Below are 14,947 nucleotides of genomic sequence, written 5' to 3'. Positions count from 1 at the left end.
CTGTGTTCTGCTGAGATTCCTGTTGCTGTTTCAGATTTGTCCGAGCCTTAAACCTGCAGAGAGCTTTGTGGTAAAGAGCGTCACCTGCCTTATTTTTATTTTGTTTAAAGCAAAACTACATCTTTGCCAAAGACTCTTTGTTTCTCTTCACCACATTTGCAATAGTTTATTTTAAAAGGCTTCTACTTCATTAAGCTAAGCTAATTATTTTATTTAATTATTTGTTAGACTATGTTTACACAGTACTGTTGTAACTTGAAAGTTTGATTTTAGGATTCATTTATTATTCATTTATTATTATTCATTTATTTTCATTATTGGGCATAGTGCATCTACATAGAAGGGAAAAAAGCAAACGGTATTTATTCATGACCTTGTTTACCTGTGTCTCAGTGAGCAGCTGATGTTTCGAATCTGCAGCTTGTCTACCTTGTCTCACTTTATCCTCCTGTGGCTTCCTGCTCTTGCACAACCGATAACTGATCAATAAAAGACATTAAAACCTGTGCGATTTTGTCTTTTGTTTTAAATCAAAACATGAGATATAGTAAAAATGTTTGAGAGTTTGCAGAAACCTGGTTTATTTTACATTAAAACATTTTCAATCTGTGAATTCTAGTTTTCAACATAATGTTTAAAATAAGTAAAACGTCATTAAAAATAAATAAAAGCTCATCTGTGGTTAGGTAGTTTTGTTTGGAATTACAAAAAAACAAAATGTAAAAATGTTCATGTCACTGATTTAATCTACAGTTAAGTTTCACTGGACTGATCAATGCCAGGCTGATCTTCTGCCCAGGACGTGGTTGGTGATTCTCTGAAAAATAAAAAATGATCTTTATCACTTTTGATAACTGTCTGAATGGACCTTTTTTTTTACTCTGCGTTTTTAGAAAAATATAAATTTTTCTAGTAATTTTCAATCAGCTGATTAAACTATTTGAGTTTCTCTCCCTCTGTTTGATGTTGGATGAGAAATGTTTGTACCTTGTTGTACAGTTGTGCGTTTAGCCGATACGATCGATACTCCGCTTTCCTTCGTTCCTCCTCTCTCCTCCTCTGCACCTCTGGCAGATTCTCATAGATCCTGGAGGAGAAACAGGTTTTAGTCTTTTAGTTTTAAAAGATTATTTCAGTCTCACCTTTACATTTATTGAGAACGTATCAAGTACAATTTACTGTTCAATTTTTATGTCATGTTGGCTTTTGTGACTGTGACATATTTTCTGAAGTCCAGATGTTTGAGAATTATAATGGGGTAGATGATCTGATTACATTTTGATTTGCTTTGCTGCATAAGTTTATCTGATTCTGACATTTTCTTATGACTGTATTATGAGTAGAAAAAGTCAATTATTCTGTGGTTAAACATAGAAAAAATTATTTTATCTTTGAATTTAATATACCCAGAAGTGCAAATAAAAATCTTACTGTTTAGATCTCTGGATCATCTCCTTCCTGGGAACAGCTCTTCTGAGGGGAGCGTTGCCTAAATGTGAGGTAACAAACCAATTAGTCAAGTTAAGGGCCTCTGCACTAAAAACAGAAATGTGCTCATTCTCAGCAGAAATATCCCACAGATATGATGCGACAGTTAACAGTAACCAGCAGCACTTGCTCTTCTGATCTGTTACCTGAAGGCTTCAGCATCCTCTCCAGGCCTCTAGGTTGGTTGAAGAGTTCATCTCTCTCTTCAAAGACAGCTTGTAGCCTCCTCTCCTCCACCTGCAGAGCCAGACGCCTCACTCTCTGTCTGGATCGAGAGATGAACTCCGGACGCCGCATCTCCAGAGCCTCCTGCAGGATTGAAAAAGAGTGTTAACTACATAACACAACAGTAAGGAACAATACTTGGTTTTAACAGAGCAACATTTACTGTTGTATACTATTCTAGCTGGACATAAGTGTTTCTTCCAAGCATGGACTGTCCCCGAGTCCTGGGGGTTTAAGTCTTTGTTGCATGTCCTTCCCTAAAATTGCCTGTTGCCACTGTCAACTGAAAATGACCTGGTCACTTACAGACTACACTTCCATACATGTCTCAAACCCACAGATAAGCAATTGTGTGAAATTACATGTTATAAAGAAGCCAAATACAAACCTGAAGAGACACATGAACCAGACCAGAGGATGTTGTTTTGGTTCTAGATTCTGGGTCTATTTCAGCATCACCTATAAAACCAGGCTGTTGGTTTCTGTCCTCCTGGACTTGTCTCTGTCTGAGCGGTTCTCTCCAAGGCTGTCTTCTGCTGTACGGTTCAAACCAGGTGGTGCTCGGCCTCCACGTCAACTCTTCTGGCTCGTTCTCCTTTCTTGCCTCAGATCCCAGATTGTCAGCAGAGATGAACCAAGAAACAGCTGAAAGGGACAAAACAAGACAACAAATACATATGTACAGAAATACAAGACACAAACTTAAAAACAATCACACTAATAAATAAATAGATAAAAATAAAGGTGAGCAGAAATAAAAATCAAGATGCATAAACTGAAACATGACAAAGGATAAAAGACAAAAGGTATCCTTGATGTTGATTATTCATAATACATCAGAGAAACAGCAGTAACATACCTTCAGGGTAAGGTTTTGATGGGCTCCTCTTGCTCTTTCTCTGCTTTTGTACTCCCTGACTCTTTGAAGGGTTCCTCTGCTCTCCTCTTCCTCTCTCTGCGCTGGACGACAAAGATGAGATTATCCTGGGGTCTCTGGGTTCACGAGGCGAGGGGAACGTGGTTCCAACATCTCTGGTGTGGCGTCGAGTCCCATTACTAACAATCTCCAGGTCACCTGAGGAAAATGGAAAGAGTGTGAAGCTTTTAAAGAATGATCAACTAGGAGGATTTTTTTTTTTGTTAAAACCCACAAAGACTCTGACGCTCACCAATGTTTTCTTATTTGGGAATCTACACACACCCAATAGAACACTTACACAAAGATAGATAGACATTGATTAATTAAGCCCATTGAGCAAAGCCCTCACAGACTATGAAGAGAGAGAGTATGAAAATGACTAAGAAATAATGAATAAACAGCCAGTTGTAACTAAACTGGACAAACTAATCAAATGTAAAGTTACTGAACAATAACAATAACCCTCCTGCTGGACTGACCTGCCTGGATGCCTTTGCTGATCAGTTTTACACCCTTCTTACCAGCCAGAGACCTGGAGGGGCCGCGGCGTGATGGCAGCGTGTAAGTGCTGGTTGATGATGCAGAATCAGCAGCAACCTGGAGACCAGTGCAAAAACATTAAAAGTTAGGAACTTAGGTTTTGGGCAAAATGTTAAAACTATTCCGAGGCTTTTTTGTGTATAAAGTTAAATTTAGTAACACTGTGAGGGCTGAAATGGTCAGAAAAATAAAGCATGTTTATTGCACTGGTTCATAAGAATGACTAATTCTAAAAATCTAAAATTAAACTTCAGGACAGACAGTAAACATGCTGATGTACTTACTGATTCATCAGTGCCTGTGGTCTCTGATGGAGTGATGATGTGAGGAGGGTCTATGTTTCTTCCTCTTCTCTGTTCCCTCCCTTCTTTCTGCTTGTTGATGGTGCTGTATAGTTTACCAAGGCTGGAGCTGGTTTTCAGATGCTGGACTCTGTGAGAACCAAATGCTCGGATCAGCCGGGCCGTGTCGATGGTGGACATAGAGCTCGACATGGTGGACAGTGTCTCTGTTTCGTCTTTGTCTGCGGGACAGAGGTGCTGACTCTGGAATGAGCTTTGGCTGGAGGAGTAGGAGACATGTCTGTCATCCTCTGCAGGCTGAGATGTTTCGTGTAACTGAAGCCTCTGTGTCCAGGCATGATGATGAATAGGAGCATAATCTTCTGTATGTCTACTTCCTCTGATGTTCCTCTCCATTTCTCTGGTGCCATAATGAAAACTGCTCCCTCTGATAGTGTCCCTGTTTTCTTCCCTTGTAGCATCTTCTTCCTTTTTTCGTGGCTTCTGTTTTATGGAATAAGGATCACAATATTCCTCCTCCTGTTGTCCTGACACGTTAGTAGCCTTTGAGCTGTGAATAAGACGGGACAGACGCTCAAGGCGCTCCAGGAGCGATGCCTCTCTTTTGTTGGTTGGCTGTGCCTCCTCCAGACTCCAGCGATCACAGAACCTCTGCCACAGCTGGTCCAGACTGCTGCTTCTCTGCTGAGACGTGGTCTGAGCGACATCAGTGTCCCCCATCTGTTGGCCCTGCTGTCCTCCTGCGTCAGGGATTGAGCTGTGGTTCAGGTGATGCCTTGTTCTTTTGAAGTCCATCTCAACATGAACTGGCTGAGATACCTTGCTGCTTGGCTCTGGTTGGTCATAACTCAGAAACTGGACCGGACTGGTCCCCTGGTCTCTCTTGGTGGCTTCTTGATTGCTCGATAAAGGCACTTGAGTAAAGGCAACTGATATCTGAGTAGATGGCTTTGGAGTTCGGCTCACACCTGTTTGTGAGTTTTTACCTGCAGATACAGAGAATGAAAAGAAGGACAAAACAAGTGTTAAGACAGAATCTGGAAAAGACTTAACATCTATTTTTTTACACAAAGTCTGAAAACAAAGCAGTGACATAAGTGACTAACAAACATTAAGGTAATTCTGAAATTGTTGTTAGTTCTAGGTCTCAAACAATCTGGGACAGGGTCATCTTGACTTCGGCGCAGCATCCCCTTCTTATAAAATAATCCATCACATTGTTTAATATTTGCGTAAAATTCAATTGTTCCATTTGACTGAACAGGTTTTCCCACTTTAAAAATACTGAATTGAGTAACTACTGTAAGTTTAATGTCAGTTTATGTTTTATCAGTGCTCAGCTCACCTCTGTGTTCAGGCTGTTGCATTTTGAAGGTGGCTGTTTTCAGCCTCTTGCTGTAGATGCCCTCTGTGTGTCTGATGTTTATTCCACGATCCAACCCTGGGTCCTGGCTCCCGAGGATCTCACTGCTGAAGCGTGGGGGCACAGCGTCATCTGATCCTGATAAAATTTAATAGTAGCTTGTTAGCTCATGATGAGAACTATTCTGACAGGGTTGGAGCCAATATGGTCTAATTTCTGATACAACACATAAATAACACTGCAGGGAGTAAAATGATTTTCAGCCATTAATGAACAGAAGATGTTCAAAAACATGGAGCACACAGTCCCCTCTCCTTCTGTCTTCTGCAGGGCCTCAGCTTTGCCTTTGTCTCACTCAGCCCCTCAACATGAATAATTAATGCGCTGCCTGGTTTATGTTACAATAGACCAGCTGCTACCCACACAGGCACAGGGGAAATGAGAGTTGAGCCACCACATTCATCACAGACTCAACTGACAATTATATTCTCTAGACTCTTACAATTGTTTAATTTCTAATTTGCTGAACTTGTTTGGAGTTGAGTCCGTTCCAACATGCAAAATATGCCCACTGATAATTTTCAAGGACAATTTGATACCAAGTTTTCCAAACAGAATTCACAAATTACACAGCTTTCAAGTTTTCGCCAATTATCTTTGGTTGCTTGTGATTAATTTATTGGACCTTTGCTCCTACCAGTCACAATTTGCACAGAGAGGGAATAACTCTCCTAATCAACCACTTTGTGAATGTTTGACCTCCTTTCTTCAGGGTGCTGCTAAAGAACATTAACAATACACTTTAATACCTTTTACTGCTGTAGACACAGAAAGAGTGATTAATCTCTTTGTGTAATAAACTGCACTTTCTTTGTCACTTAAAATTGTTGTTTGTTTTATTTATTTTTTTAACTTAGACTTGTTCAACTTCTCTTTTTATAGGTATGTTTAATTCACACCAGCCTGCAAAGCAAGTTTTGTTTGGGATAATAATACAGTTGAATTTAAAATAATATAAAAAAAAAAAAAAAAGGCAAATATGGCTGTACATGAGGAACATTTTCATTGCCTTTAAAATATCCATAAATAAGTCCTGCAGAAAAAAAGGATGAATACAATGAGTTACATTATTATTAAAATTAAACACTTATTTTTTTGTCTGCAGCTTTTTAACTTGCAATCAGTCACAACCCAAGTGAAATACTATTTATGTTCCACTGATGCATATCAGCCTGAGCTGAATAAAAATGGAGCAATCTTACAAAGATTATTCTTTTAATTTTTACTGACAGTTTAAAGGTGGAGGCCATAAAATAGGAATGTGGGAGGTGAATGAAGATAACATACAAGAAACTGCTCAGTAAGAATTCGATGTACCTGTGTGTGAGCTCTCCATGGTGGTGTCGGAGACATCGGCTTCTGTCTGAGGGACATAGAAGAGCTCCTCACTGCCACGGGGTTTATAAGGTAAGAGGACAGGCACTGCTGTAGGAGGAATGGCATGTAAAATACATCTTAAATAAAGTTCTATTCTTAAGACTTTTTAAATATAATAATCATTTCCTCCATTATATATTTAAGACATAAATTAATGTATTTTGTTACATTACGTTCTGTAGTACTCATACAACAAAAAAAGTCTAAGTCAAATTAAGTAAAAAGCCTTGGTAGTATACTCTTTCTTTAACAAACCTACCTGGTGATTCAGCAGTTAAGCTTCTTGAGGAAATTGTGTGCTGTTGTGTAAAAGATGGGGTTGATGTGGAGATGATTCTTTCGTGGGATACAGTGGTTTTAAACTGGTTAGTGGTGCCAGTTCTTTCAAGCCCACCCTTGCTTTTTGGATCTCTGGTGTCTAACCACTCCGGTGGACTGGACAAACCAACACCTTCATCTGGACTGCTGGGAGAAGAAGAGTGTCTAAGAGGAGCAAATTCTTTTTGTTGTGGTCCTGTAACACCAGCAGCATGGCTGTATGGGAAAGCAATGGCCAAGCTGTTATCAGTAGCTTTGGGGGACAGAGTGAGATGGACATGGGAGATGTGACCAGCCCTGGAAGGGGATTCAGAGGTGGCAGAGCCTGTAGACTGCTCGGCTTCACGGCCACCAGAACTAAAGTCATCCTGGACATTCATGTCTTCTCTTTCTAAATCTCTTGAGGGTGAAGGACATTCTTCGAGTTTGCCTCCAACAGTGTCTTGTCTCTTCTGATTTTCTGATATATCTAAATGAGACTCCAGGTTTTGGTTTCTGGTGTATAATTTATGGCTTGGTTCCAATACCAATGCTGGCTTGCTTGTTGTCTTATTTTTACCCTGAGTAGGGGGAAGCTTAGGCTGTTCATCTGCTCCTGTGGAGAGCTCAGTCAGGTGGAGAGGCTCTAGGGCTGGGCTGAGAGGAGGTGCAGGTGACGTAGAGGGAGAGGATGAGGTGGAACGCCTCCGTGTGGCAATAGTGATGGATGTGAAGGCCCGAGGGGTTGTTCTTGGGAGGGTAACTCCTTCTCTAGCAGCAATGTCACGTACGTGAGCCTCCAAATCTGGGTGAGGAGGGTTTTGAGGTTGCATACTAGAGTCCTGGTCTGTGCTGAGGCCTTGCAGCAGCTGGTTGTTCACATTGCTGAGAGGGGTGAATCTCTCTGCTGGCTTAGGTGGTTCATCCTTCACTGGGACTCCAACACTGGATGCTACACTGCTCTCTGTATCTGTACTCCGCTGGCTCTGTAAGGAAATAAAAAGCAGTTTGTGTCAAATGGAAAATCCAGGCAGGGTAATAGTTCATGTTATCCAGTAAATTAATTCTCCCATCACATCAAACTGTTTCAGCACTGCAACTGGAACCAATCAGTCCAATGGTCTGACATGCATGGATAAGTCAACACAGCAATCAAAGCTCAAAGTTAATTATAAACCTTAATAGTGCTCTGTTTTGTATAGAACAACTGCCAACACACATCTGTTACCTTTAGAGTGAGATCTTTACTGTCCAAACATTAAGAGGGAGACCACAAAATGACACAAAATAAATACAAATATGATATAAGAAGGAAATGTCAGAAGAAAGCATGTATTTGTGCTGCTTTGTACACATAACAATTTACAGTACCTTGTGCACTGGAGGTTTTTAAAATGTGCTACAAATAAAGCCTTCATAAATGTGGCTGATTGCTGAAATGAAGTTATGTGAAGCGTAAATATAAAACTCTTTATAGGAGTTTTCTACCTTTATAGGGTCTTTCAAGAGTAGCTCTCTCTTAATCTCTTCAATCCGCGCTCTATCTTCTTTGTCCAACTGCAGAGTCTCGCACTGTTGTCCTGAGATCTTCAGCTTAATCCACTCTGCAACATCAAAACAAACCTTTAACCTTATGTACAACAGAGCATTTGGCAGCAAACTCTATCAAATATGCTGTGAAGACTGACACAGCTTTGTTTTTGTGAAAATACAGCTGTTAGCAAAATGTACATTTTTGTTATTAAAACTACTTCGGTTTTACTTCTGATATCGTTACTATGAGTTGACCAAAGCATCTGTTTTATAAGTGAGTACAAGTTTTCAGTGGAACATTTGTCTCCATGTATACTAACTGATCTATTCAGAGACTTTCAATTAAATGTGACATAGAAATAAAACATAGGAACCATGTTTATCACAGTCACTGTACAGTGGTTATGAGAGATATAATTTCAAAAAGACAAAAGACACACACAAAAACAATTAAGGAAATTGTTATTTTAACTGCAACATAAGTCTGTAGGTGTTAATATCAAGCTCTGACAGCTCTGTAATACCTCTGGCTTTGCTTTCTTCTTGGTCAGTGTTGCTGGTTGTACTGGACACCATCGTGGCTGGAGATTCACTCTGCAGTAACTTTGCCACTCGGACTGCCAGCGAGCTATCACTACTTCTATCACTCAACACTTCCTGATCCATCTCACCAAGGATAGGTGAGGAGGAGTTACTCTGTGCGGGGATTCCAATTCTGGTTTTCTCTTCCTCGTCAGAGACTCCCACTGTGTCTGAAGATGTAGACATTTGTTGTGTACTCAATGCAGGCAGAGGCTTTACAACTGGCGGCTGCATTGGGACTTTGTTGTCAGGGGGTGCAGCACTGCAGCCCTCAGGCTCTGCCCGTTGGACTGATTTGGCCAAGATGAGGTCTGACCCTGCAGTGCGATTTTGTGCTTCTGTATCTGCAACAGATGCTGTAATAAGAGCTTGTATGGATGGATAACCAGGTTGCCATGATGAGGAGATACTCTCTCGACCAACAGAGTTTTGTCTTTGTTTTTCTGAGATCAGCATAGAGTCAGATGATGACCTGGTCCCGAGAAAGGAGGAATGAGTTCTGGGATCCTCAGGAGAAGAGGAGGAAGAGGAGAATAAGGAGTGCTGGAGTGTTTTCTTCTTCACTGAGAGGAAAACATCACCTTCAGAGAGCAGATGGGGTACTGCTGCAGAACTTGAGGAGGCTGTAGAGGACTTTGCAGATACCACGTTCTCTGCTTGAGAGAGAAGGTTGCGGATCTCCCACAAAGCCTTTGAGCTTACAAAAGAGTCTTCTGCACTTTGGTCCATACTACGGCTTGTTTGCAAGGGTGAAAGTATGTTTCTTTCCACAGACCTCATCTTGGTACATAACCTCTCTCCTGGCTGGACAGCATTCTGGCTGCTGGTTATGGAGAAAGGGGAGTCTTCATCGGGCTGCGGAGTGAACGCTAGTCTGCGCTGACTCTGGGCATCTGCATCTAATGAAGAATAAGCACGTCTGCTTTGCTCTGGGAGAGATATGGCTGGGCCGAGACTGTCAAGGCTAAATGGTAAGGATACACTGGAATCCACTGACAGAATGCTGGACTTGGAAAACTCTCCTTTATGCGGACTGCCACCTGAAAGTACAATACAAAGACTGAGACAAAAGTCTGCATATCACAGTTATACTTTTTCACAGTCAGATACCTTCAGAAGGTTGTGTGCTCTTGGACGGGGTTCCAATGGATCCTTTAATTGTACAGAGATCGGTGGGAGAGAATTCAGGTTCTCTGATTGGCCCTCTGGGTACAAATGGAGTTAAGATTGTTGAGGGAGACTGATCAATACCCAGGTTATGAAGATACAACTGCAAGGGAAAAAAAAAACAACAAAAAAACATCTGAATCAGACACTCACATTTACATGTGTACAAATTTCCCCCCAGCTATGAGGTGGATTGCGTCATAAAACTGAATATTAAACATTTATGTACATTATTATTATGTGCTGAAACTAAATCTGCAATATAAAATTATACAAGACACTTTTGTCCATACCAGACATATTTCACATAGTATTTTAAAAGAGCACTATTCCTGTTTCTACAGGTTTTTCATTTACCGGAATTCGTTCTTCAATGTTGAACTCTCGAGGCATGGGCGGAAGTGGTGGTGGTGTTAATTTTTTTGAAGTCCAGTATGGGGCGTAATTATCGACCTCCAGGCTAGTGACAGAAGAAGCTCCTATTGAAGTTCCTAACTTAATTCCACTCTTGTAACTATCCTGGGAACTGGAGAGTGTCACATCTCTATCCAATGACACATCACTAAACTGACCTAGGGCCACTAAAGGTGAAGACTGAACTCTGGCGCTTGACGGTTGGGCATTGTCATGACTCTTCTGTTTTTCTGCAGGTCTCTCTGTCTGCTGATCTTTCTGCACCAACATGACAACCGTGCTAAGAGAGGAATGGGACTGTGACCTGCCAAAGGGAGAAGCAGAGGGTCGAGCTGCAGGCCTGCTATTTTCCTTCTCATTGGGAGCACTGCCCACTGCCTCCCCTCTTGTTGGAGAGGAAGAGTCAGATGGAGCTGGGGAGCAGCTATGTGTGACAGTCTGGTTTGGTGCACTTGAAACAGGAGGTTGTTGTAAATTCCTCACATGCTGAGTGAGGATGTGATTCAGGGCATCAGACACTGCATCATATGCTTTCTTTTTAGGAGAAATTCCAGAAAAACCTTGCAGTGCTAAGCTATCAAACAGTGATGTCCTGCCTGTACTCTGATTTGCCCTCCAAGCATCTACTTTTTGCATGTAGTTGAGACTTGGCAGGGACTGGACTTTTGCAGTGGTGGCTTCATCTTGGCACTGATTTGCTGTGTCTGGGTAATGTGCCAAAGGAACAGATGGCTGTGGAGAGATGCCTGTGTTTGATTGATACGAGTTATCTTTAGAGGATTCTACAACAGAAAGTTGCCCTAATTTAGCCTTTACACTGGATTTTGTTGGGCCCTTAAAAACCCCTGGAGTGGACTGAGACTGTGGAAGGAAACCTAGGTAGGACCCATCAATCCCTGTTTGGTTTCCTGAGGCCCAGAGATCTTGCTCTCTGTGGATCCGTATAACACCTGCTGAAAATGGCCCTGTCCATGGCACACCACCCTGATTTGTTCTCATTACACCTGACTTGTCCTCAGACATCTCTGTGGGATTTGGTGTGGGTGTCTGACCAGGTGGTGTTGGACTTTTCCACTGTTGGTTTTTAGAGTCAGCTTCACGACTGCTGAGCCGCTTTACCTCAGACAGCAGCTCTCTATGCAACACTTCAGTACTGTCATCAGGCTGAGTGCTGCGGGAACCCATGGTGATGTTACAGACCTCAGATGACAGTGTATGTGATGGGTCAGGGTTGGAATCTCTATCAGGTTGCTGTGTTTGCTGCTGAGGAACAGAAGCTTCTCCTGGAGGACCTTCTCTTCCAACCATGCTTTGTTCGGTGACTGGTTTGCAAACATTTGTGCTTTCAGACTGTTCAACCAAAGATGCAATGCTCTTAACAGACATCCCTGAAACAGAGGAAACAGCACTACTGCTGCTCAGCATACCAACATCTTTCTGAAGGCGCTCCATTAGTTGCTTGGCAGGAACATCCTTACTCAGAAAGAACATCTCATCTTCATTAACTTCTCCTGTGAGCCTGCCTAGTGATTCTGAAACATTTTCTCTGCTACCTGTGGCAATCAGTTGGGAGTGACTCATTTCTTCTTCAGTCATTTGTCTGCTTTCATGCCCTGGTGACAAACTATGCTGAGACAGAGAGCAACAGCCGCTTGCTCGTTCTTCAGAAAGAATAGTTGCCTGGGCTAAAGGGTGTTGAGACAATGAGCCATGCTCAGATGCTTGAGTGGTCTGATCCTGGGGTAGAAAGTGAAGCCTCTCTGATGCCATAGAAATATCAGGATATGCCCTGGTATAAGGAAAAATAAAAATTCTAAGCTTTTATTAAAAGATTCAAATACCACATTGTAGTAATGTATGTCCACGGGACCAATATATATATATTTTTTACCTTAGTGGAGCAAATTCATTGTCGCTTTGTTGGAATAAAGAATATTCAGTGAAGTTGTGTTCCACCCCAGAGTTGGCAGGCAATAAGGAAAGGGCTGGAGAAATGTTGCTGTCCTGAAATTCTGAAAAATAAAAACATTCAACATTTTCTTTTTTTTCAAAACCATAGATTTCTACTAAGATATCTTTCTAAACAACCTATTCAACAAGCAGAAAATAAATTAAATATAATGCTTTGTTCAATACACACACCTAGCTGCAAAGAGTGTTCCTCTTGCCTCTGAAGCTCCCAGTTCTCTGCAGTCAGCCTGGGATGCCTCAGTTCATGACTTGCACTATGCTGACTTTGATCTGCCAACTGGATTCTGGGTGTTTGTCCAACAGACTGACTCACGCCTTCATCTGCTGGCTGCTGAGGAGACACTGCCTTCATCTGTGAATCAAACAATAAACAAACTCACTATAACTCTCTTCCATTTCATTTAAGACTGCTGTGTAAACCAGACAACTGAACTGTTTCTATGGGGGTTTAAAACAGCAACAGCTGGAGTTGTTTGTGGATGTTATTGATTGTATTTTAGTTGTTGCACATTATTTTGGAATAATAAGATACCCTATTCATTCAAAACTCTGTTTAGGCATTCTTGTGTCGTAAAAGTGATTTATAACTGCCAAACTTCTTTAATGTAGAATTCAATGAATTCAATACTTTTTGAGAATTTTCAGGACCTGATAGTGCTTTTTCACGTCATGGTGTAGACCTTTATGCTACTGAATCTACACCATATCTTAATAAACAGTGTTAGAAACCTAATGATGAAAAACAGTCTCTATTAGCTAATTAGGCCATACTGCCTAATAGCTAAATAATAGGAAGTATGTAGTAGGAGAAGGCCCACAGGAAAACAAAAACTGTTTTACTGCTTGCTGTATTTCAGATAAAATATGGGGGTTACAAAATATTTGGGTCATAATTGATAATATTATCAAATAGGCTTGCAATGGCAGTAATCCAGAAATCCAAAATTAACACACATTTGGCTTGCTAGATCTAGATTACAACACAGGATAAAAAGTAAACAACAAGAACATTGACCAAGACTATTCAGCTCATTGGTCGTATTTATTTATATTTTTGTGACTATGCTGCAGTCATTTAATGAAACAGCTGTTAATCTACTAGTTACAGCCCCAACCCAACTCACCTTGCAATTTTTCTTGATAGCTATAAGCTACAGCGGAGCTTTCACTGCATTAAGCTTCAACTGTTACCAGTACATGCTTTAAAAATCAGGCATGCAACAATGCGAGTCTCGCAGATCGCTGCGAAATTGGATTACATATCTGATATGCTACCTTTACATGCCTATTGAGAAATTAATCAAAGAAAGCTGCAGTTTCGGGGTGAATCTCGACATAAAAATACCACTTGGCCACTTAGCCTAACGTAACACTGATAACGTAAATTCGGCGATGCAAAACTCATAACATTGAATGTGTAACAATAAATATATAATGTCAAACTGCCTAGACCATAATCTTACCATTTCATGTGAACCCCTTTGTAGCAGTCGCTGCAGTTGTGACTGTTTTACTATAATACTGAGATGAGAGTTTAACTATAATACTTTATATCCTGTAACACTCGACGTTAGTTGACAACGTTAGCTAACTGTCAACAGGTTACTGTTACGGTTAGTTAGCTAGCTTGGTGAGAGACATATGGCTAACGTTACACTTTATATTCCGTGCAAATTATTTGCATTGCAACTGGTTAGCCGCTGCTGATCCATCCATATCACCAGAAACTAACAGTGGAAACACAGTGTTGTACCCATAATGACAGCTGAATGTTAGTCAACCGACATATTAGCTAACTAGCTAGCAAGCTAGCAAAACAGTTAACGCTAGCACTTGACGCTAGCTAGTTGGCTATGACATTGGTCAACGGTGGGTAAACTTCAGCCAGACGTCGGTGAAAGCATATTGCATAAATGCTGCATAACATAAATTGCATTTCAATAACTTAGTCAAAATAAGGCACATTACCTGTGGAGGCTCCATGTTTGTTGTTGTTCATGTCAGTCCGCCGCTGTGAGCGCGCTGCTCGTATCCAAGGAGCGTTGCTAGGAAATTAGTTCGCGCGAGATAAGATTTGAAATGCAGAAAGTCACAGATCGTGTATTGAACAGATGGTCACTCCTCAGGGTTAAAAAATAACACTTCCGGGAGTTTACACCGCACAGAGCTCAATAGACGATCTCTAACTAATCCACCTGCAAGTGTTTAATATGTTACTGGTTCTCAGTTTTGTAAAAGTATTGAGTTACAGACATTATGAGACCTGGATGTTGTCTTACACATGTACTGATGTGGTTTGTACATTTATTATGATGTTTAATGTAAATCATTGAAACATCAATAAAGGTTTGTTAAAAAGCGAAAAAGCTAAAAACAAAAGCTACTGAGTGATTTTATGTCTCATTTTGGTGTTTTTATTTAAATACAGTTATAGGATTAACAAAAGTTGATAAAGTGCAACACAGTGCATTATCGCTATGTATTTAAAATCAGAACCAAAATGTCAAAAACAGTAAGGTTCATGAAGGTAAAGATGATTAACAGAGTAGTTTATGTTGGATTATGTTAAACTACATTATCTAATTGTCAGTTGGTTTTAGCAATTTGAACCATTGTGCAATTTATAGGGAAATTGCACCCAAAAGGTACAATGTCAACTAAGGAAAATCCTGCATTGTAATGTGCGTCACACATCTCATTAATTACAAT

At 40.8% G+C, this 14,947-nt stretch overlaps 1 protein-coding gene across 1 annotated transcript; it reads right to left on the bottom strand.

The window, feature by feature from the left end:
- Nucleotides 1–552: 552 nt before the first annotated feature.
- alms1 (ALMS1 centrosome and basal body associated protein) lies at nucleotides 553–14,295 on the bottom strand. Its single transcript, XM_026339050.1, has 18 exons — nucleotides 14,207–14,295; nucleotides 12,410–12,590; nucleotides 12,159–12,279; nucleotides 10,211–12,056; nucleotides 9,797–9,956; nucleotides 8,629–9,726; nucleotides 8,060–8,175; nucleotides 6,534–7,557; nucleotides 6,215–6,322; nucleotides 4,820–4,975; nucleotides 3,457–4,460; nucleotides 3,112–3,229; nucleotides 2,573–2,788; nucleotides 2,102–2,358; nucleotides 1,635–1,797; nucleotides 1,432–1,489; nucleotides 988–1,087; nucleotides 553–817 (listed from the first exon to the last, which is right to left on the bottom strand). The coding sequence occupies exons 1-18, from the start codon at nucleotides 14,219–14,221 to the stop codon at nucleotides 773–775; spliced, it is 6,786 nt and encodes a 2,261-aa protein (XP_026194835.1). The 5' UTR covers nucleotides 14,222–14,295; the 3' UTR covers nucleotides 553–772.
- Nucleotides 14,296–14,947: the final 652 nt, after the last annotated feature.

Source organism: Anabas testudineus, chromosome 22, assembly GCF_900324465.2.
Source record: "Anabas testudineus chromosome 22, fAnaTes1.2, whole genome shotgun sequence".
Classification (NCBI taxonomy): Eukaryota; Metazoa; Chordata; class Actinopteri; order Anabantiformes; family Anabantidae; genus Anabas; species Anabas testudineus.
This window is presented reverse-complemented; position numbering and strand designations above follow the sequence as displayed.

Bases quoted from the DNA above. Each gene is read 5' to 3' on its own strand.
- alms1 (XM_026339050.1), bottom strand. The intron at 12,280-12,409 runs GTGTGTGTATTG...TTTATTTTTCAG, and splicing joins GGAACACTCTTTGCAGCTAG to AATTTCAGGACAGCAACATT. The intron at 1,490-1,634 runs GTAACAGATCAG...CCTCACATTTAG, and splicing joins GAGGATGCTGAAGCCTTCAG to GCAACGCTCCCCTCAGAAGA.